This window comes from Humulus lupulus, chromosome X, assembly GCF_963169125.1.
Source record: "Humulus lupulus chromosome X, drHumLupu1.1, whole genome shotgun sequence".
In the NCBI taxonomy this organism is placed as follows: Eukaryota; Viridiplantae; Streptophyta; class Magnoliopsida; order Rosales; family Cannabaceae; genus Humulus; species Humulus lupulus.
Window position 1 is genome coordinate 5,047,655 of NC_084802.1, and position 22,782 is coordinate 5,070,436.

A 22,782-nucleotide genomic window follows, 5' to 3' on the forward strand; every position below is an offset into this window, starting at 1 on the left:
TGCCAAGCTCTCACAAGATGAGAGGCAGACCCTCGTACGGTTTCTCCAAACCAGAATGAGAACTTTTGCCTGGACGCCACACGACATACCCGGAATAGACCCTTCTGTTATGAGCCACAGCTTGAATATCTCCACCTACTTCCCACCCGTCAAGCAGAAGCAGAGGAGATTCGCTCCAGAGGTCAATCGAGTCATACAAGAGGAAGTCCAACGGCTCCTGAGCACGGGGGCAATCGAAGAATGTTTATACCCCAGTTGGCTTGCCAACCCCGTCGTGGTCCCAAAGAAGAATGGGAAAAAGAGAGTATGTATAGACTACACAAATCTAAACAAAGCCTGTCCCAAAGATAGCTACCCTCTACCAAAAATCGATCAGATGATAGACGCCACGGCAGGATATGAAAGAATGAGCTTCCTCGACGCCTACTCTGGCTACAACCAGATCCCCATGAAATCAGAGGATAGGATTCATACAGCATTCGTAACGGAAGATGGTTTATACTGCTACAAAGTTATGCCATTCGGTCTAAAGAATGCAGGCGCGACATATCAGAGGTTGATGCACAAGATATTTTCCTCATTGCTCGGGAGAAATATGGAGGTTTATATTGACGATATGGTCGTCAAGTCCAAACAAAGCTCTCCACATATAGACGACTTGACGGAATGTTTCGACATCCTTGATGCTTATAAAATGAAGTTAAACCCCACAAAATGTGTCTTCGGGGTATCCTCCGGACAGTTCTTGGGATACATCGTCAGTCAGAGGGGCATCGAGGCGAACCCAACTCAGATTGCGTCCCTCTCAGGAATTAAGGAACCCCGAACCATCAGAGACATACAGGCTCTAGCCGGCAAGATAGTAGCATTAAGTCGATTCATATCACGAATGTCAGACCGCTGCCAGCCCTTCTTGCAGTGCATAAAGAAGTCCACCAACACCTCCTGGGGACCAGAACAGCAAAAAGCATTGGGTGAATTGAAGACTTACTTGAGCTCTCCTCCTATATTGAGTTCACCTATTGCTGATGAAGATTTATTCTTATATTTGTCTGTCTCAAAATTCGCTGTAAGTTCCGTTCTTTTTCGAGAAGAAGCCAATCATCAGAGGCCAGTGTTCTACTGCAGCAAGATGTTGTTAGATGCTGAAACCCGATACAGCATGATGGAAAAATTGGCACTCGCACTCCTCACGGCCAAAAAGAAGCTACGACAATACTTTGAAAGCCACACAATCATCGTATATACGGACTATCCATTAAAGCAGGTGCTGAGCAAGCCCGACCTTTCCGGAAGGTTATCTAAATGGGCTATAGAGCTTGGGACATACGATATTCAGTTTTTACCGCGAAAAGCTAAAAAGGGGCAGGTACTCGCTGACTTCCTGGTTGAAATTCAGTCGTTCACTCCTGATGCCCTGCCAGAATTACTAGAATCAGAAGATCAATGGTTGTGGACAATGCACACTGACGGAGCATCCAATTCCCAAGGGGCTGGTATTGGCGTCGTATTAGAAGCTCCCTCGGGCCTAAAAATCGAAGAAGCCATTCGTTTAGAGCAACCCACGACGAACAATGAAGCAGAATATGAGGCACTGATCTATGGTTTGGAACTCGCACGCGAAATGGGAATCCAGCGTCTAAACGTCAGAGGCGACTCGCAGCTTATGATAGAGCAAGTGGCTGGGAATTTCGATACCAAAGCACCCCATCTGGCTAGCCTCCTACGGAAGGCAACCATTTTACGATCGCACTTTCGCCAGTTCGACCTCACACAAGTACCTCGGGAGCAAAATCAGAAGGCCGATGCCCTTGCCAAATTAGCTTCTGCGGGAGCGTGCACACGCCAATCCTCCATATCTTTTAGTCGATCAAGCAAAGATATGGAAGTCTGTTCCACCTCATCCGAACCCGAATGCTGGATAGATCCGATCATCAAGTACTTGACCACCTCCGAGCTCCCACCTAACCCGAAAGATGCAAAACTTCTGCGCCTTCGGGCACAACGCTATTCCATGATCCATGGCACGTTGTACCGAAAATCCTTCAATGGCCCGTATCTGCGATGTTTGTGCCCATCAGAAGCTAAAAAATTGTTAGAAGAAATACATGAGGGGGCATGCGGAAATCACACAGGGGGACGAAGCTTGGCACACAAAGCGCTTACAGCAGGATATTACTGGCCGTACATGATGACAGAGGCACGAGATTATGCTAAGAAATGTGACAAATGCCAACGATTTGCACCCACCATCCATCAACCTGCTCAAACCCTACACTCCATTGTTGCACCTTGGCCTTTTGCAAAATGGGGAATGGATGTAGTAGGTGAACTTCCTAAGGCCGTTGGTGGAAAACGATATGCTCTTGTAGCCACTGATTACTTCACAAAATGGGTTGTGGCAGAGGCGTACGTCACGGTCAACAAAACAGACACTATGTCCTTCATCTGGAAACATATTATATGTCAATTTGGAATACCCTGGGAGATAGTCGTCGACAACGGCACTCCATTCCAAAATGCAAGGGTACAGGAACTATGCGACACGTACAAGATCAAGCTAAGCTTCGCCTCTGTTACTTACCCGCAGGGTAATGGTCAAGCAGAAGCTTCCAACAAAGTCATCTTTGCCAACATTAAGAAGAATTTGGAAGACAAAAAAGGAGCATGGGTAGAAGAACTACCGAAAGTGTTATGGGCTTATAGAACAACAAAAAGATCCTCCACGGGGGAGTCTCCCTATGCCATGGTTTATGGAACAGAAGCTATCATCCCAACAGAAGTCGGTCTGCCTACACTTCGGACAGAGATTGCATCTGATCCAACAACGAACACCATTCAATTACTGCACAACCTAGACCTTCTAGAAGAAACACGTACAATGGCCCAAATGAGACTGGAAAATTATCAGAAGGTAGCAGAACGCTACTACAACAAAAGGGTCCAATTACGCACATTTCAAGAGGGAGATTGGGTTCTACGTAAGGCCACTGGCAACAAAAAGAAGCTAGAGCCTAACTGGGAAGGGCCTTTCCAAATCATCAAAGTATTAGGCAGAGGGTCTTACACTCTAAAGAATGTACGTAGTGGGAAAATCGTACCCCGTACTTGGAATTCAATGTCTTTAAAGCAATACTATTGCTAATAGCTGTACTGTGCAATTCAAAAAGTAATACAACAACTTTCCATTTTTTCACATGCTTTTAAATTTCTCTTGTGTATTCAATTCTTTGACGTTATTTTCAGCCACATTACACTAAGTCCGACACGTGGTAATTCACTTTTTTCTCAAGGGGGTTCCTCAATTATATCCTCACCTAACTTTGTAATGTTAATCACGTGTACTCAAAAACCACCTACCACAATGGCTATAAATAAACAGTCATCTAATGCATCAAATCGCCACCAAATACACCGCATGACTTGCATCTCAAAACACATGCCTACGCTTCAGTAAACAAAAAGCGATGATAAAAAATAGCAAGGTGCGCACCCTGCACGTTGGAACCAGACTGAATCTCAACAGTTCATGGCAACAAGGCCACTACACACAGCATATGTACAAGATCCTACCGCTTCTGCGTGCACGCTTCACTGGATTTTGTACCGCATTCTAATCTGACTTGACTAAGCTCACAGGGAACTACGGCCAGCCATTTTGCAGTCTAATCTGCCTTGACTATGCTGATTTGGCCGACCAACGGAGGCGCACTGCAAACCCTACCCTCTTACTCGCATAAGAGGAGCGCCTCCAGCCGTCTAATCTGCCCTGACTATCACAGCAGAACCACCTGCTGTCATGATTGGGATTCCTCTTCAATGTACACAAACTGGTTTGACAATCCAAGGCCGGGAGGAACTTGTCCCACAATCGCACCCATATCCTGCACAATGAGTGCCTCTGACAGGATGCACGGAAGCCTAAGCTCCCCCCCCACCACGCGACACGGTATGAGTGCACTGGAAAGATAACCGCCCCACAATCTTGACCCTTTTTGCATCTGCTTCGGTGCCCTACGCTATGACCTCCGCACTCGGTCCGGGTCATGTCAACCCCTTTGATCTAATGGGAAAGTTTCCATCCCTAGGGGCATGACCAGACCCGAACAAGACCACTACAACTACTACACATACGTAAGGAGGTGCACCCCCCAGCAATATTGCTCACATCGCGGGCGTAAGACACAACTATCACAGCAACCTAAATTAACAGATGCTAAGTGCGGGGACACAAACACACCTTTACTCAATTCCTCTCTCAATATTTGTGCAATAACTTCAATTGACAAATGCAAAGCGTGGAATCAAAAGTCGATATTTATAAGTTATTTATAAGAAATAGCAATACATCAGAAGTTGTTATTTATAAGTTATATTACATTAATGGCAATATCCACCCCTGACTTTATAATTGCTCTATTCTCTTGTCCATAATTAATCCCATTCGATACGTCGTATGTACTCTGACATCGCATTTTCTAGCTTCGGATAGCCTAGCCCGTAGCGTTCACAAGATATATAGTACGGGATGCCACTTCTGATAAGCTCTTCCAGAGCCCACGTTGAGTAAAGCCACTGTGGGTTGTCAAAGATTCTCCTTAAAAAGGGAACATTCGTCCACTCACGGTGCTCACCTGCAACGACATTGTTGTCAGACCCAACCCATCACCAAAACACAAAGATGGCACAATTATTCAATACTTAACTGGGCATCCTCTCCCACCATCTGTATAATCTTTCGCTGTATTTCGCACGCAAAGGCCTAAAAGATCTATGAAGCTCCTGATCCAAATACGTCATACAACATACACCTGTCAACACACGTTCAATTAAGCCCTAAATGACATCAAACCCATACAGTGCACACGCCAAAGCAACTAAAGGGAACAAAGTTCTACTTGTATTAACAATATGTTCTATTACAATCAATTCTAAACTAACGGCCTGAAGAGCCCAAAGAATTTGTATACAGAAGCTAATGACAAAAGTTCACAGAACGAAAGTGCGTCATTCATTCTATGGCACCTCTTTCACCCTCTGACTTGCCCTCAGCTACAGAGGTAGAACCTGATGCTTTTTCATCAAGAGCCAAGTTGGCAACAGTATCTTCAACGGCTTCCCCCTCGGCATTATACATCGATCCCAGCGCATCGCCCCTCAGCTTCAACTTCTCCAAATGACATGGCGGATAAGAAATCTGCAAATCCCCAAGTTCATTCAAATACTTGTCGACGTCATACTCTCCTATCTTTACATCGACGTTCTTGCAATACATCTCCAGCTTTGCCCATTTCTCCTCTGGGGTCTGCTTCTTGTTACGTAACGCCAAATCCAGATACTTGGCAGTGTCTACCTCTGCCATTCTCGCAAATTTGCGTTCAGTGATCTCTCGGTCTCGAATACGCTGCCTAGTGGCTTCAACAGCTGCCTCTACTGCCCTCTGCAAAAAAAAAAAAAAAAAATAATAAAAAAAAAAAAAAAAAAAAAAAACATCACGTAATCAACACACGTGTTTTAAGGGACCATTAATTTTCTACAACCATAGCAAAAGACGAGTCACGTACCTCTTCTGCTTCCTTCAACTTCTTCCCAAATAGAAGTTCAGTTTCTAACTTCTGCTTCTTGGCCTCCGCTGCGCAGGACTCAAGACTGTTCACCCTTTGCTCCAGCTCTTTTCTCTCCTTCTCTAAGGTCTCCTTATCAGTCTGTAACGATACAATCTCCTCGTCAAGGTCACTCATCATACTGCTAAGCTTTTCCATGCGAGCTTCATGCTGAACGCAGAATTGACTTTTCTCCATCCATTTATTGGTCATATCCACCAAATCAGCTTTCAGTTTGTCTCGCTCCACTTCAAGCCCAACAGTGCTTACCAGCTTCTCCTCCATCGCGGTCACCCTCTTTTTCGCCTCTGCCAACTCTGCTTCTAGCCTCTTGATGGCCTCTACCAGCACATCTCGATTCGCTTCAGCCATCTTTCTCCCTGACCGCTCCTCTTCTACTTTCGCCATCTGCTCTGCCAATTTGGTTCCATTCTGCATAGCCGCCGCATACTCTCGCCTTGCAGCCGAAGCACATACATAGCTCTGTGACAAATCAATCACGCCCATTACAAATAACATTACACACATATACCCCAATACGAAAAGAGCCTACTTCTGTAATTTACTCACCATCCAGATGTGGTCCGATACTTGCTGCAACAAATCGCCTTGTCCACTTAAAGACCCAACTGCTTCTGTAGGTAGATGGGGTCTGCTTATGCGTAGCATTTCCTCCATCACTTCGTTAGACGCAGAGGGGCCATATTCCGACATTACTCCTGTTCTGTCACTTGCTTCTCCCCCTGCAGATACAGCCGCAGAAGCAACGGGGGCAACTGGCTTCTCACCTTCTGCTAACGTCGATACCATAATGCTATCAGACGTCAACGCAACCGTTCCCATGCCGGAAGAGTACGCCTTCGAAGGGCGCGCAAACAAGCTGTCATCCTCACCCAAATCACTGGGGAAATACACTGGCGTCCGCACGGCAGAAGACGTGAGCTGTTCCAAGAAAGCACTAGGAGATTCAAAAGAGTCAATACCCTTCGGGGACACAGCAGCGACATCTCCTGGATGAAACTCAGAAGCGGTAGGTAGCAATGAAGGAACGTCAACACCAAGACTATCAACACTTGTTGCCATAACAGCCCCTGATTCCTGGCCCCCAGGGATAGATTCGGGCTCAACGACCTTACTTGCCTCAACTGGCAGTGAAATGGTATCCACATATTCAGAACCCTCCCCGAAAGCATCCTCTAGAAGCTTGTTTTTACGAGAAGCAGAGGAAGGGCGTCTCCCCTCTGAGCCACGTTTATGGCCAACAGCAGACCCTTCGGGTAAATCAGAAGCTGAGGTCAACGCCTCTGACGACTTCGCGCAGATTGCAGGCGACTTCACCTCCGACGGTAAGCCATCCGGAACTCCATCTCTAGTCGCCCCCGCTGGAAGTTTGGAAGGAGAAGAGGAAGCGCCCTCTACATGAACCATCCCTTCTGAGCCTGCTACCAAGGAAGATCCAATTGCAGGAGTAACAGAAGATGCCTCAGGTAAATGCCCAGCAGGGGCAAATCCACGTGGCCTTTTGCACAACGATAGGGCCTGACCCATTGGCAATTTACCGGGGGAAAATTTGGGGATTGCTAAAGCAGATCCTTGAGGAGTGGGGACAGAGCCTTTCGGGATCCGAAGCTTCGACGAAATGTACTTCCCGTCGTCCGAATCTTCGGAAGAGGACTCCTCACGATCCTTCCTTTTTCCCAAGGCATCTGTAGGCAAAGGTACTTGCTTAAGAGGCTTGATTTGCAGGGCGTCAGAAGGCGTGGACGACCGCCCTTGGATGCGAGAAGACCTGCGCGATAGGCCAGGCTTGTCAGGAGAAGACTCAGTAGCCAGTACATAATCCTCCTTCTTTTTACCCTCTGGGACCCCTTGACGCTTGGCACACGCGTTGAAGGTTTCAGTGCACGCCCTTTCAAATTCAGCTTTCGTCAGTGATAGAGTTGAAGGAGTAGGAGGAGATTTCTTCAGGAAAGCTCCCAGCTGCTTCGCGCATGCCGCAGTAATCTTACCTAGGGTCATGTCACCCTTCTGCGATCTAACCCGCACAGCTCCAGGGTCGACCCGATCCACGAAGCAGAGCCGAGTCATAATCTGCATACAGTAGGAGTTCAATACACCCCTGATACTAATGGCGTTCTCCTTGGATTCGTGAAGAAGCCCCTTCTCTGTCAGCATGCTCTGTCGCTCAGAACTCATGTTGACCTGAGGCCAAGAAAAATCTGGAACGAACAACCAAAGCAGCAGTACAAAGAGTTAAAATACTCGACAATCATCCAGACACAATTAATGCACATTAAAATTAATGGAAAACATGACTCACCTTTTATAAACACCCTGGCCAGAGGAAAAATTTCCTGAGGCACGTACTCAGGGTACCATGCTCCTCCAACAGCAAAGAAGTATTTATCCCAATTTCGATGAGAGCTGTCGAAATCAGTAAACATTGTCCGATCCTTTTTGGGAGAGAGGTAGAAAGTTTTCCAAGGCTTTCCCTCTATCACCTTGTTTGTAGACTTGGTGAAGCACGCGTAAATATCGTCCGATTGAATATTGACATTCCTAAGGCTCCCTATCATCTGGGCCCCGACTATTGATTGAATGGCGTTTGGAAGAAATTGCGAAATATGAGCCCCGGAGTTTGAAATTATCTGAACGAGCAACGCTGGAAGAGGGAAGCGGAGCCATTCAATATGCCTCAAGCTCATGACTATCTCAGTAGGCTTCACTACATCCTTGAATCGCCACTCTCGAAGCTCAGCCTCCGAGAGCATCCTCACCGACACGTTGTCTGGAATGTCGAACGATTTGCGCATGCGTTCGAAGGCATTTTTGTATCCATCACGATCCGCAGGGTCGGGAGATGAACGAGAAGACATTATCACACCGAGTGGGATGATTGACGAAGGTTTGAGCTGGAGGAAATCTCTAGGGTTTTCTTTCAAGCTTCTCTTTGGAAGATGGAACAAAGTTTGGAAATCTGAATGAGAAATATTTTGAAATAAAAACTATTTAAATGAGAGGTGAAATTTTGAACCAAACGTTTTACTTGGTAACTGTGTACGCATTAAGTATAACCTGTCAGGTAATCAAATGATCGTGCACCAACGGATCGCCTCGATTTACGGAGAATGACGGCTTTAGGCGAACCTTTTGGTGTTGAAGAGTCGGCCCAAGATTCTAACAGATTAACATACCACATCTGTTCAAAGCTTGGGCCAGGGGGCATCTGTTGGGCCCAAAATGTTCGGCCCGGAAATACTTGCCTCATTTATCAGATATTCAAAGCGGAGCGTTTAGACAAAGGGATATTCCGAAGGCAGAAGCTGTAGGTCAGAGGCTGTCCGCGCCTCTGACCTTTGAGCGAGACATTTTAAAAGTTGGTATTTTTGGAGGGAAATTCAGTTATTCTCCTCCCTCCTTTTCAGGACCTAACTGAACCAACTAACTGTTGGGTATACTATATCCTATAAATATGAGATTTTAAGAAGAAAAAAGGGATCGAATTGGTAACTGACTTAGGCATCGGAGTGTCTTTCTTGCAGGAAATCCCGACGAGTCCGAGACAGGTTTCATCACCGGAAAAGAAGCAAGACGTCAAAACATTGTCGGATCTTTACTTCCGTTTACAGAAAGACAAATTGTTGCCCCAACAAAGACTTAGAAAGCTCCATCGATCTTCACACTGAAATTTGAGTATTGATGCATTATAAGGGTCCTAAATAAAAAAATATCTCATGCTATGTACACATTATCATTTTATGTTAGTGTTCCCCTTAATTTTAAAAATGTCCCTAATATAATTTTTCTTTCTCTCTTTTTATAATATTGTCTTCTCAATCTATCTCTCTCTCACGATTTTCTCTAAGGAGTATTTGAATCCTATCAAGGCAAGCAACTTTCACTTTGGGTATTGGATCTAGGGACAAAAAATTTATGGGTAAGTATATTTTATTTATATTGCTTGAACTATTTCGAACAAATCTGCGTATGTATTTGTGTTTTGTTTTACTTTTTCATGGTTGGATTGGATCTATGTTTATCTGCTTTTTTCATGGTTTTTAATTTACCTCGATGAGTTTCGATGAAACTCGATATATCTCGATGGGTTTAGGGAATAGGAACCTCAATGTATTTTGATGTGCCTCGATGGACCTTGACTTGTCTCGATGCCTTTAGGATATAGGCACCTCGACAAGGCTCGATATACCTCGATAAGTCTTTATGCATTCACAAAGATAGGCCACCGCGACAGGATTCAATATACCTCGATGGACCTCGATAGGTCATTTTGCCTTGACGTAGAATTACCACCTTGACAGGTTTCAATATGACTCGATGGACCTCGATATGTCTTTCTGCCATTACTTAGATAGGCCACCTCGATAGGAATTGATGTACCTCGATAGGATTTGATAGATTTACCTCGGTGTACCTCGATTAAGCTCAATAGAACTCGCTATTTTTTATAATATTAATTTTTGGCTGATTTTTTTTTTCAATACAGATTCGTCTGTTTCCATATTTGTTGCATACAATGGTGTTTAGGAACTGGAAGATAGGGATTGGATTTTTAGAGATGCTAAAAATCAAGTGCTACCTTTGGAGAAGGGTATCACATACGAGCAATTGCTTGACATTTTTTACGAAGAGCTTGAACTGGATAAATGTGTGTACGACTTGAAACTTGAGGTCCCGTACACATGCCTCTCACAACCCTTCAAACCGACCGTTATGAAAAATAGTAGACATGTTCCTGTTGGATTAGCTTATACAGGATCTTTATTTATTTTCATGTATATCTAATATTAAACAAATTAATACGAGATAGCGTAAAACATGTTTCTAAAATTGAATTCAAAGAGAAACAAATAATAGAATACTTACAGTATACGCAGCGGAATTAAGAGTCATTCCTTCAGTTTCTCTAACTCTTGTATCCTTTCTGTCGCAGAGTATTATCAAGAAACTGAACCAATCTTCTATTTTCTTCACAATCTTCCAATGTATCCTTAGAACCACCTAGACTAGTGTGGGCAATTCTCAACACATGAGATAGATATAGAGAGAAGAAGAGAAAATAACAAAGAGGCTTAGAAAAGGACTTGTGTTTAGAGAGAATCTAAAACTATCAGAAAATCTGACTTGTGACTTATCAAACTTCTTGTTTTGACTTCTCTCTAAGCACTCCTTTTATAGACTCAATTATGCCATTTAATTTAATTAAAAAATCAATAAAATAATAGCTATTTTGAAGCCCTAGGTAGAAATTATCATGGGCTATAGGCCCGTGAAATTTTCCATTTGATTATAAGCTCATTGGACTTAAAATCAATGCATGTATTATTTTCTATTGATTTAATTAATTAAATAATTATTTAAATCCTTTATCAAATTAATTATTTATAATTTGAACTTTGATTTAAATTTATTTATTAATTTAGATAGCAATTTATCTTAATTAATAAATCTGCCATAATTTCTCTTTTCTTCTCAAAATTACACAACTCTGTGAAACTATCCAAAATTGACCTGGTCAACTTTGATAATTCTAATTGATAATTAAATCAATTAATTGAGACTATCTAGATGATTTTATCCAAGGTACAATGGGGACCATGGGCCTATGAAATCAAGCTCCAATAAGTTATCATAAATCTAACAAATAAATTTACTAACTTATTAATTCCTCGTGACTCCACTATAGACTCGGAATTACACTCTTAAATTCCTATGCTCTATAACAAATATAGATACACTATTAATTATCCATTGTTACAACCATAATTTTCACTCAATCCTCTATAGATGGTCTACAATGAGTTAGGACTAAAATATCGTTTTACCCCTCATTGTTTTTTATCCTTAAAACACTTAGTTCCTTGTAAATGATATTTCAGTAAACTAATTTAATTACTGAAATGAGATCTCTATCATTTAACACCTTGAACCAAACTAAAAGGAAACCATTGTTTCACTTCTTCTTCAGAAGCTATAGATGTTCATATTTATGATTAACACTCCCACTCAATTATACTATCGAGTTCCCAAGATGTAAGTATGGGCTAGTCCGTAGGGTAAGCTGGTAACGAACAAGTCAAAGAACTCAAATGATACAATCATTTAGAATACTAACCATTCAGAATTGAGATTGAATTGACCTATGGTCAACTATATGATATGACTAGAATAGATAATAACGGTATGTTTACTTATCTTATCAACTGTCAATATCGGTCCTGTCCGATGTAACAAATACATCCGATCTTATCTACTTTGCTAATGTTCTGGAAAGAACATAACGCTGTAATGTGTAAGTAGATCATATCGTAGATTGGCAAGTCAGTGTAAATCCAGTGCACTGACTAATCTTAGGACTAACTTATTTTGAACATATAATCATATTTATATTCCAATGTGATTACGTCACTATAAATAAGATTAGTTATATGCTCGGGATTTAATAGAAGTTTATATTAAACAAATAATCATGAAAATAAAATATGTGAGCAAAGTGATTGACCAAGTCAAAAAATGATTTCTATTCTTTTATTGATAATAAAATGAGATTACAAAGAATTTGGGTTTTAATTAGGGCATAAAACCCCAACAGTTCCTGCATTCATCGAGATAGCATTGAAATCTGTAGATAAAATGATTCATTTGTGTGTAACCTTGGTTAAGAAGAACTGTTTAGTAAATGTATTGGCCTCTCCTAGTGTTAATAAATAAGTTCAATTTGAGAAGAATATTTCTCCCCCATGTCCTGGTATCAGGGGAACTCGAAGTGAGGTTAGGACAATTGTTCCAGAGATAAATTCTCAGATTATTGTCCATGATGATATCCTTGTTAGAGATCCGCCCTATGTTCATGAGACAGCAGAGTACGATCCTATGGCTACGATCCTTATGTCAATGACGATCATGTTGCTGATGCAGTAGATGTTGATGGGCCAAATAAAAAGGAAGATTTGTCAATGCAAAATTCAGATATTATGCATGTACAAGTAGTAGAGGAAGAGCATGACACAAGACAAGGTAGACAAACACCTATCACCTATAGTAGACGTCCGGGTAGAACTGAAGATAACATAACCTTGTTACAACATTCCAATCTCTTTAGCCTGTAAAGGAAATCACATCAGCTGCTAGATCAGCACCTGCATTGGACATTCTTGATGACTCAGCAAATGACTCAAACACTCTAGAATATTCAGCCAAGACCACAAGATGAGCAAATCACCTTCTGTAACAAATTCTTGTTATTGAGAATATTTTCTGTTATAAGTATATAGCAACGTGTACAAAGTCTATTGGACTCTATTTGTAAGTATATATTCACAGAACAATATATATATTTACAACAACTACAGCAGTCTCATTTGTGATCTGCTTCTTTCCAGTCATTTTCAGTCTAAAAATACCATCTCTGCATATATTTTATCTTGGTATCAGAAGCCATAGGCCTACGCCAACATGTCTGAAGCTCCAATCGACTCCACCTCCGCCAGCGCCGTTGCTACGACTCCGGTGACTGCTGTCGTCGAGGTTCCTGTTGCCCCTGCCCCTGCTCCAGCTTCTCTCTTCACTCCAAACACCTTATCCCATCCTTTTGCTCTTAAGCTTGACCGCCACAATTTTTCTCTTTGGAAGATGATTGTTTTTACCATCATCTGCGGCCACCGACTCTCTGGGTATGTTGACGGCACCTTGCCTTGCCCACCTGCGACAATCCCCGACTCTGCTACTGTTTCCGCCACTACGCCAGCCCCACCTCGCCCTAATCCCAGCTTTGATACCTGGTGTAACTCCCTACTCCCTTAGAGTCTTTACTAAGTGAGTTTTAAAACGTGCTTTCAACTCGTTAATCGAGGTTTTAGGTCAAATAGTGTAATTAAGCCATAAACAGAGGAAAAATTTAGGAATAATAGTTCCATAGAAAATCATAAAAGTTTTACACTTGGGATCCCAAAATACAGTTTAGAAACATTTACAACGCATAAACTGAACCAAGTCAACTAAACGACAAAATCTAAGTTTATTTACAAGCATCTCCCAAAATCCTCTGGCTGTGGCAACCAGGCTGGCCCAACATGTACACGCCGCCTCACGCCTGCTACACTCATGGTTGGTTGGCCTTTTCTTTACCCTTACCTGCACCACAGAGCATCTGTGAGCCGAAGCCCAGAAAGAAAACCCACAAACAGATAACATATGCAACACAAATAGCAAGCATATAAACAGGCCACCAATGGGCTAAACACATACGGTCTAGCCGTCCCAGGCGTTTACCAAGCCCTGGGTTCGCGGACCACGCCGTGAGGATATCCCAGGTATCCTTTTAGGGACTCGCACTCCATGTGTTCAACGCTGCTCCCGACCCCTTGCCGTTCTCGGCCTTGCACTCAACGTGCCCAACGTCGTTCCCGGCCCTTCGCCGTTCCTGGCCCTTGCCTATCATTCACATGATAGCATACATAGCATAACAAGCAAGTACATAATTCTAGCAAACTCAGTTAAAGGGCTACGCCCCACAATTCTAACATACTGGGCTCAGCCCTGCATACTAGTTCTATTCTAACACATTGGGCTCAGCCCTACACACAAGCTCTATGGGAACAAGGGTTTTCTTACCTGAGTCCTGAGCTTTCCGAGCACCGATGTCCCGAGCACAGTCCTCTAACTTGAGCCTCGCCGAAACCCTAGTCACAACACATTAACAATATCCATCCACCAAGTTCTAATCCGATAAATAACTTTGAGCCATAACCCTAACCTCCGGGACCTTGAATTCTATCAATCTGGGTGATAGAATCCATCCCGAGCCTTAACCATTGAGTTACCAAGCCTAAACTCCCTTAAAAAAACAAACTGGCACTAAGAGCCGCGACCCCACCCTCAAGAGCCGCGACTAACCTCAAAACAGAGGCTAGAACACCCCTGCAACACACACGGGCCGCGTCGCGCATGAACTCCTCGGCCACACTCGGCCGCGCGCGCACACGGGCTGCGGCCCTCACCTCCGAACCCAGAACTTCCATCTTCTTCCCTGCATTTTCCTCAAGCTAACTCACTTAAAACTTATCTAACAAACCCAGATATTTAACACATACATTCCAGCTCAATATCAACATCAAAACCCCATTAAACTTGCTCCAAAACTCAACCAAAACACCCAAAAACAGATCAAGTTCTACCCACATGCATAACCCAAAAACACAGCTAAAATCCAAACACAATCCCCATAATTAGAGCTTACCTTTGCTGAATTCAAACTCTGAAGTTGAACCTTAATCCTCAAGCTCCAAACTCCCAAGATTTCTCAGCTGAAATCCTTCTAGTTTCCAGCCAATTCCTCCAAGTTCTCCCTAGGCTTCCAAAGAGAAGATATCCACTTCCTTAGAGAGAAAGAATGATTCGGTTCCTTAAGTGTTCTGTATAGTTCTAAAGTTTGTCTTATTCAACTTATGTTTATGTGGTTACCTCAAGGCTCGGGGTACCAAAACGTCCCCGAGGGCAAAATGGTAAATTTCCCCAATATTCCCCCTAGACATTCTATCCTCAAATATATCTCCAAATATTTATTTTCATGTCCCGATAACCCCATAACACCTAGTACCCAAATGACGCCTCGACTCGCCCCGAGTCCGAATCTCAACCTTGTTGTGACTTTCTGACTAACCGCTCACCAGGATTGTCTCGGACCATGCTGCACAGACATATCACATATATATAACTTTTATCACATTTATACCCCTAATATCCAGACGGGGTCCACATGCACATTTAACTCAACTAAACATGCATCATAATCATATATTCACATAAATCAACATATAAGCATATTAAATCATTTATTGCCCTCCAGGCACACTAATCAAGGTCTTAAGCTCGATTATAAAATTCGGGTCGTTACACCTGGATTGTTCATGACCAGCTCCTTATGGGTTGGCTTTATGGGTCCATGACGGAAGCTGTTTCTACGAACGTCATGGGATGCCGTTCTGTTGCTGATCTCTGGCGTTCTCTTGAGTTGCTCTACGATGCTCACTCTAAGGCTCAGGAAGATGATGTTCGCACCAAGATTCAAACCGCTCGCAAAGGCTCTCAGTCCATGGCTGATTATCTACGTCAGATGCGCGTGTGGGCAGACATTCTCGCCCTTGCCGGTTGTAATGCCCCGGATTCCCTATTATGGTCTAATGGCTGGATTAGTAGGCCGGGAGGGCCATAACTGTTTAATTATGCCATTAAATGTGTTTATGCATGTTTATGAGAATTATATTATAATATGATGTTAAATGCATGCATGTGAGTCCACATTTGTTTACAGGGGTGTTTTGGTAATTTGGCCCGTTGAGGGTATAATTGAATATTGTTTGCATGTTAATGATATGTTGAGAGACCACATTATAATGTGGATTGGTTCGAGTATTTCGACATGAGACGATCTTTAAACATGATTTATCGGTTTGGTCATAACAGGTTTGAGCTCGGGGCTCGGGGTGAGTCTCGGGGTGATATTAATGATTATAGCGTTACCGGGGATTTTAGGGTAACGGGATATGAATTATTGGAGTTTGAGATTTTTGAGTTTAGCGGGAATTGGGAAGCGTTAATTATGATTAACGGGATAAGTGGAAAGTACCAATTTTACCCTTGAAATGGTTTTAGAGGCTTTAGGTGGCTTAAGGGTATTTTGGTCATTTGAAGGGATTTATATTACCCTTTAGTTGGCTGTAGAAGGTTGTAGACTAAAATAGAACAAAAGCAGGGGTTGTCATCTTCCTTCCCGTATATCACCTTTCTCATTTTCCTTCATTGGAGTTTTGAGTTCTAAGTGGGGATTCAACTAAGGAATTCAAAGGGCTGAAGTTGTGGACTTGGTCTAGCTATAAAGGAAGGTTCAAAACAGGTTTCAAGGTGAGTTTTAGTCACTTGTTTCAGGTTATGCTCTGTTTTTTCATCTTTAGATTTTCAGCCTTTGATTCTTGATGGAAGTATGGATTTAAAGGGGTTTTGATTGATGGTTAGATTGGGTTTTGATGATGGGAGGTTATGGGTGATGTATGGAGGTTTAAATGAGTGTTTGGAGGAGGTTTTGAGTTGGTTTGTAGGGCTGGTTTGAGAGGAAAACACAGGGGAGAGTTGGCTGGTGTGTTCTGCCATTTTGGGAATTCTAGGTATTGAGCCGCGGCATGGCTGTGGTGCGCCGCGGCTCAAGGCGTCAGTCAGGGGGAGCCCTCTCTAGTTCAGGGGCGCAGCGCGGTGCGGCGCGACTAGGGCGGGCCACGGCCCTTAAGGCCATTTTGACCAAAATGATGTTTTTAGCTTGGGGATTCAAACCTTAGGCCTCGGGGTTGAACCTAGTACCTAGTTGAGTTATGTTTGATGTCCCGGAGGCTAGATTTTGGTTTGGGAACCCTCAGTTATCATTTTTATTGATGAATCCTATATTTTGGTTATGACCAGGTGACCATCAAGGAATTTAAAGGTTGATCGTTCTCAGGGGTCGTTCATATAATAATTCTCACTCGAACCAGAGGTAAGAAAACAGTGTATGAATACTGTAACGCCCTGGCTACCCCAGAACAGTTACGGTGAACGGTGGACTGGAAATTTGACTCACTACCTGAATCCTTTGGTCAAAAACGTGCTCTAAGTGTAATTAACAGGTTAAGGTATAAAACCAATAAAAAGGAAATGGAGATTTTTATTACAAACTTCTCTGCAGAGCTAAACAAAACATTTACAAGTGGTTCTCAGTACAAAATGGTCACTAGTGTTCGAAATTTACAATCCCGCCGACCTAAGCGGCAAAAATAGGGTAAACCCCCTAGTTCCTCTGAGAACTCCTTGGCCGTGATGGTCAAGCGGCCGCATATGTACACATCACCACTTCAGCTCTCCACTCAAGGCTAGGTGAGCTTTTCTTTCCCTTTACCTGCACCACATAGCACCCATGAGCCAAAGCCCAGCAAGAAAACATAATACTTTTCATAAACATTATCAAATGATTATCATTATAACCACACTGAATCATAAAGCTTTCAAACAAGCAAATGAACATCACATGATTTTAGCGGGAGAGTGGCTGCTAGGTAAGCCACTAGCCTCCAAGCTCTGTTTTCTAGCGGGAGAGTGGCTGCTAGGTAAGCCACTAGCCTCCAAGCTCTGTTTATTCATCGACCCTCAGGGTCGGTCAGGCATTAATCCTCCTTGAGTCATTCAATGCTAGTAGTCGATTAGATCTAATCCCTGTTGGCTTGCGTGAACCACGCTAAGTCCATCCTTGACTAATAAGTCAGCGCTAAGTGACCAGTGTCCAGTATCACCGCCGAACTTGACTAATAAGTCACAGCTTCACAGCTAACACTAACACCTTTGCCAATTCTGACTGACAAGTCAGTGCAACGTGACCAGTGCCCAGTACCACTGCCGAACCTGACTAATCAGTCACAGCTTCACAGTTGATACTAGCACCTTTGCCAAACCTGACTAATTAGTCAGTGCTATGCACAAGCGAACAACATATGCTAAGCATTCCACGTTCAATCCATGTCCATATTACACAATCAACATGCCTTACAAATATCCATGCATGTCACACTTGGGGTGCAGTTTTCTTACCTCCGGTTCGAGCTAGAATGAATTAAAGAATGACCCTGAGAACGATCGACCTTTTGGTCCTTTAGCGGTTACCTGGTCATAACCAAATTATGGAATTCCATCAATAAAATGAATAATAAAAGATTCCCAAACCAAAACCTAACCTCCGGGACATCAAACACTACTCAACCGGGTAGTAGGTTCAATCCCGAGGCCTTAGGTTTGAATTCCCATGCTGAAAAACACTTTTCTGGCCAAAATGCCCTGTTGGGCCGCAACCCTCCCCAGCTGCGCTGCGGCGCGCCTCCAAACAGAGGCGGCCACCCTCCTGACAGGCACCTTGGGCCGCGGCTCACCTATGCCAGGCCACGGCTCAATAAGCAAAAATGCCCAGCAAACATCCTCCTGTGTTTAACCTTAGAACCAGCCCTTCAAACCAACTCAAAACCTCTTCCAAACACCCATTTAAACCTCCAAACATCACCCATAACTGTCCCCCATCATAACCCAAGTAAAACACCACAAGAACTCCCCTTGATTCCAACTTTCCACACTTAAATCTAGAGCTGAAAACTTAAAACGGAAACAGAGTATAACCAGAAAAATAATGGATAAAACTCACCTCAAATTCAAAACCAAACCCTCTTCAATGGCTGAACCAAGTCTACAACCTTAGCCCCTTGATCTCCTAGCTTAATTCCACCCTTTGAGCTCAAAACCCCAAAGAAGAAAAGAGAGAAATGGATGCACGGGAAGGAGAAAATTCACTCTCTGTTTTTGCTCTGTTTTGTACGGTTTCTACAGCCTTCTAAAACCACATATATCCTAGCCAAATGACCTAAATGCCCCTAGGTCATTTAAAGCTTCTAAAACCACATCAAGGGTAATTTTGGAACTTTCCACCTACACCGTTAATCATAGTTAACACTTCCCAATTCCCGCTAATCTCAATATTCTCAAACACCAATAATTCACATCTCGTTATCCTTTAATGCCCGGTAACACTCTAATCATTAAAAGCACCTCGAGACTCACCCCGAGCCCCGAGCTTAAGCCCGTTATGACCAAACCGATATTTCACATTCCTTGATCGTCTCATGCCAAATGACTCGAACAAACCCACATCATAATGTGGTCTCAAGATATATCACCAACATGCGAACAAATAAACAATTTACCCTCAACGGGCCAAATTACCATCACACCCCTGTAATTAGAAATATGGACTCACATGCATGCATTTCACATCATATCATAATATAATCAACATATACATGCATTTTATCAATTAATAACATAATTAAGCAAGTATGGCCCTCCCGGCCTACTGTTCACGCCGTTACCACAACGGAGAATTCGGGGCATTACAAATACAGTTGCACCCTGTATAGGTATATGACATGCATGGTTTGATATTGAGGCATGTTGGTTGGACGTGGATTGCATATTAAATGCTAATGAACGCTGATTACCTATTTATGACACTGACTAGTCAGGGACCGACTCTAAAGTCGATGATCACGCATTGAATAGCTCTATAGCATTAGTGCGGGACCGACCCTAAGGTCGAAGAACTTATAAGCGCTTGCCTGGTCTAAAACCAGATGTATTTAGCCAAGGTATATGACCCTGGTGACTGTTTGTCACATGGCTAGGGGATGTTGTCCATAGTTACAACTCTAGAGTCGAGAGGAAGGTTATGTTGGTGACTGATCACCATGCACCTGTCTTGATCAAACTTATGAAAGAACCACTCGTCAGTTAAGCCCTGGTGACCCTATCGTCACATGGCTGGAGGGAGCTATGCTCATTATTGTGACTTTTGGCTATTGTCACCTATTTGTTTGGACCGATAGTCCTGAATGGTTATTATGATCGTTGTTGATATTATATCATGCTTTATTGTGTTTTCTTGCTGGGCCTTGGCTCATGGGTGCTTTGTGGTGCGGGTAAAGGGAAAGAGAAGCTCACCCAACCCTGAGTGGAGAGCTTGGGCGATGTTGTGTACATATAGGGCCGCTTGACCGCCACGGTCAAGGAGTTCTCAGAAGGACTAAGGGTTTACCCTATTTTTGCCGCTTAGGCCGGCGGGGACTGTAAATTTGAAACAATAGTGACTCTTTTGTATTACAAACTACTTGTAAATATTTTGAAAGGCTCATGAGCAGTTTATTTACTTAATGAAATGTATCCTTCCCTTTTTACTGGTGTTAACCGAGATTTTCGGCAACTATATTAATGAACAATATTTACTGATAATAATCATGAAAGTAGAAGATCGACACGAGGTTTTTACGTGGTTGGGGCGTTAACTAGCCTTAGTCCACGAGTCTATATATTAGAGCTATAAGAAGCTTTTACAATGGAGTTTTCTGACTCTATCTGAACAGAGTTTCTCCCCTTTTTTCTTTTTCTGTGCGTTGTTCGACAGCTTATATTTATAAGCTGAGGGGAACACCGGATCTGGGCTGGATCCGACCCGGGCCCCTCAGAGAAATGGGTACAAGGGGCCTTTCTAGTGGAGGCCCAATACAAAAAGGTATACAATACACGAAATTTAAACCAGCTAAGGCCCAACTGGTTGACCTGAGACACAAACCTTCGCCCGACAAAACGGCGCTTTGGCTCTGACCACTTCGAGTCACGAGGCTAATTCAGGAGACAAGACCGGTCAGGGTACTTGGCTGCACAGTCCTGACACACCAATGGGCAATCCCAAGGCGACCTTTTCTGCAGGCGAAAAGTGGGGGACAATGCCCACGCGAAATGAGGCGGTTTCAGGATCCTGGACGCCTGGCCCTTCAACTGGGGAGGAGGTGATCCAGGTCCGTTTACCACTGGCCCGCTCCATTTACCTCGGGCCCGGACCATACCAGGCTCCAGGATAGGGACGCGTAGGCCGCGACGGTCCGGGCGCTCTGGACATCGCCGGGACCGTTCAAGATGAAGACGAACCCGGAGGTACGTCCCGGACCCCTCCAGACGGGCCCAGTCTAGAGTCCCTGGTCCGCACCAATTCCCTTGGGCGACATTCAAACCAAGGGACCTTGGGCCAGACCCATATGCCGAGCTGGACCTCTGACCGTGGGCCAAGGTGAAGGCCCAAAGCCCTTCCAGGAAATGGGGATAACAACTGGCTTTTCACCTTAACCTAATAATAACACTTAGATCACGTTTTTAACCATAGGACTCGGGTAGCGGGTCAAATTTTCGGTTCACTGTTCACCGTAACTGTTCTGGGGTAACCAGGGCGTTACACCGGTAGTCCCTACCCTGAATCTCATTTGGTGACTAACGTTCTGAATGGCTTGGAATCCGATTACTTGTCGATTCTGGTTCAGATTGAGGCACGCCCGTCTATCAACTGGCAAGAGCTCCAGGATGTGCTTCTCCGCTTTGACAGTCGCCTTGAGTGCCTTCATGCCTTACCCACACCCAAGTTGCTCGGCTCCGTTACTGCCAACATGGCCACCAAGACTGACTCGTCGTCCTCGTCCAATCGGTCCCCGTCTTCCTATCGTGGTGGTGTCCCTGCCCGGGGTCGTCCCTTTTCCTCTGGTGGTCCTCGGTCTGTTCGTGGGTTCAGCCAACGCTCCCGAGGAAGGGGAGGCAGAGGTCACGGCTCTCGTCCCACTTGCCAAGTTTGTGGGAAACTTGGTCACACAGCTGCAGTGTGCTACAACCGATTCAATGAAGCATACATGGGTTCCGATCCCACTCACACTCCGATCCAACCAACCTCTTCTCACACTGCCCTTGTAGCCTCTCCTGAGATCATTGATAATGCTGATTGGTATGTTGATAGTCATTTGTAATGGTAAGGCACTACATATAGCAAATGTTGGTAGTCAGATCTAGCCAAACTCACCATGGCAACAGGATATTCTGGTAAGGAGTCGGTAGTCATTAGTAATGGTAAGGCACTACATATAGCAAATGTTGGTTCTGGCTCTTTGTACACTCATTCGCCTAACCCTCTTTTTCTTAAGCACTTACTTCATGTCCCACAAATCAACAAAAATCTTATAAGTGTTTCCAAATTAACCTCAGAAAATAATGTTCTCATTGAGTTGCATTCCGATTTTTGTTGTGTGAAGGACAAGGTGACAGGGGCGGTGCTACTTCAAGGGCGTCTTAAGGATGGTCTCTACAAGTTTGACACCCCAACTTCCACTTCCCAGCTGCACTCCTCCACTTCAACCAACCATGTTCCCAAGTGTCTACTTAGCTCAGCCCTTAAGAATAATGTAGATCAAACACCTCAGTCTGAACTGTTATGTATCTCCAAGAATGATGTATGGCATAGGAGACTAGGCCACCCCTCTTTTCGAGTTTTAAATCAAGTTTTACTGAAAATGAATGAAAAATCGATGCTCAATACCTCTGTACATTTCTGTGATGCTTGTCAAATGGGCAAATCTCATGCTCTTCCATTTAAAAACTCTGTTACTAGAGCCTCTCATGCACTAGATCTGATTCACACGGACCTTTGGGGTCCAACACCGATTTTGTCTCATACCAAATACAAATTTTATATTCACTTTATTGATGATTTTAGCCGCTTCACTTGGAT

The 22,782-nt window shown here is 43.7% G+C and overlaps 2 protein-coding genes across 3 annotated transcripts; one reads left to right on the forward strand and one right to left on the reverse strand.

Moving 5' to 3' along the window:
- Window positions 1-55: 55 nt before the first annotated feature.
- LOC133804711 (uncharacterized) lies at window positions 56-3,276 on the forward strand. The gene is made up of 2 exons (XM_062242854.1): window positions 56-2,974; window positions 3,247-3,276. The coding sequence occupies exons 1-2, from the start codon at window positions 56-58 to the stop codon at window positions 3,274-3,276; spliced, it is 2,949 nt and encodes a 982-aa protein (XP_062098838.1).
- Window positions 3,277-3,667: 391 nt separating this feature from the next.
- Window positions 3,668-7,156, reverse strand: LOC133804421 (uncharacterized). 2 transcript variants are annotated; one of them, XR_009878462.1, is made up of 4 exons: window positions 6,174-7,156; window positions 5,565-6,086; window positions 4,707-5,440; window positions 3,668-4,634 (listed from the first exon to the last, which is right to left on the reverse strand). XR_009878462.1 is itself a non-coding variant. In XM_062242588.1 (3 exons), the coding sequence occupies exons 1-3, from the start codon at window positions 7,149-7,151 to the stop codon at window positions 5,012-5,014; spliced, it is 1,929 nt and encodes a 642-aa protein (XP_062098572.1). In that variant the 5' UTR covers window positions 7,152-7,156; the 3' UTR covers window positions 3,668-5,011. The 2 variants fall into 2 exon arrangements, 1 of the variants encoding a protein (XP_062098572.1); XM_062242588.1 differs by having other exon boundaries at window positions 3,668-5,440.
- Window positions 7,157-22,782: the final 15,626 nt, after the last annotated feature.

Bases quoted from the DNA above. Each gene is read 5' to 3' on its own strand.
- LOC133804711 (XM_062242854.1), top strand. From the start codon at position 56: ATGAGAACTTTTGCCTGGACGCCACACGACATACCCGGAATAGACCCT. The intron at 2,975-3,246 runs GTTCTACGTAAG...CGTTATTTTCAG, and splicing joins CATTTCAAGAGGGAGATTGG to CCACATTACACTAAGTCCGA.
- LOC133804421 (XM_062242588.1), bottom strand. From the start codon at position 7,151: ATGGGTCAGGCCCTATCGTTGTGCAAAAGGCCACGTGGATTTGCCCCT. The intron at 6,087-6,173 runs GTGAGTAAATTA...GATTTGTCACAG, and splicing joins TATCGGACCACATCTGGATG to AGCTATGTATGTGCTTCGGC. The intron at 5,441-5,564 runs GTACGTGACTCG...TTTTTTTTGCAG, and splicing joins AGTTGAAGGAAGCAGAAGAG to AGGGCAGTAGAGGCAGCTGT.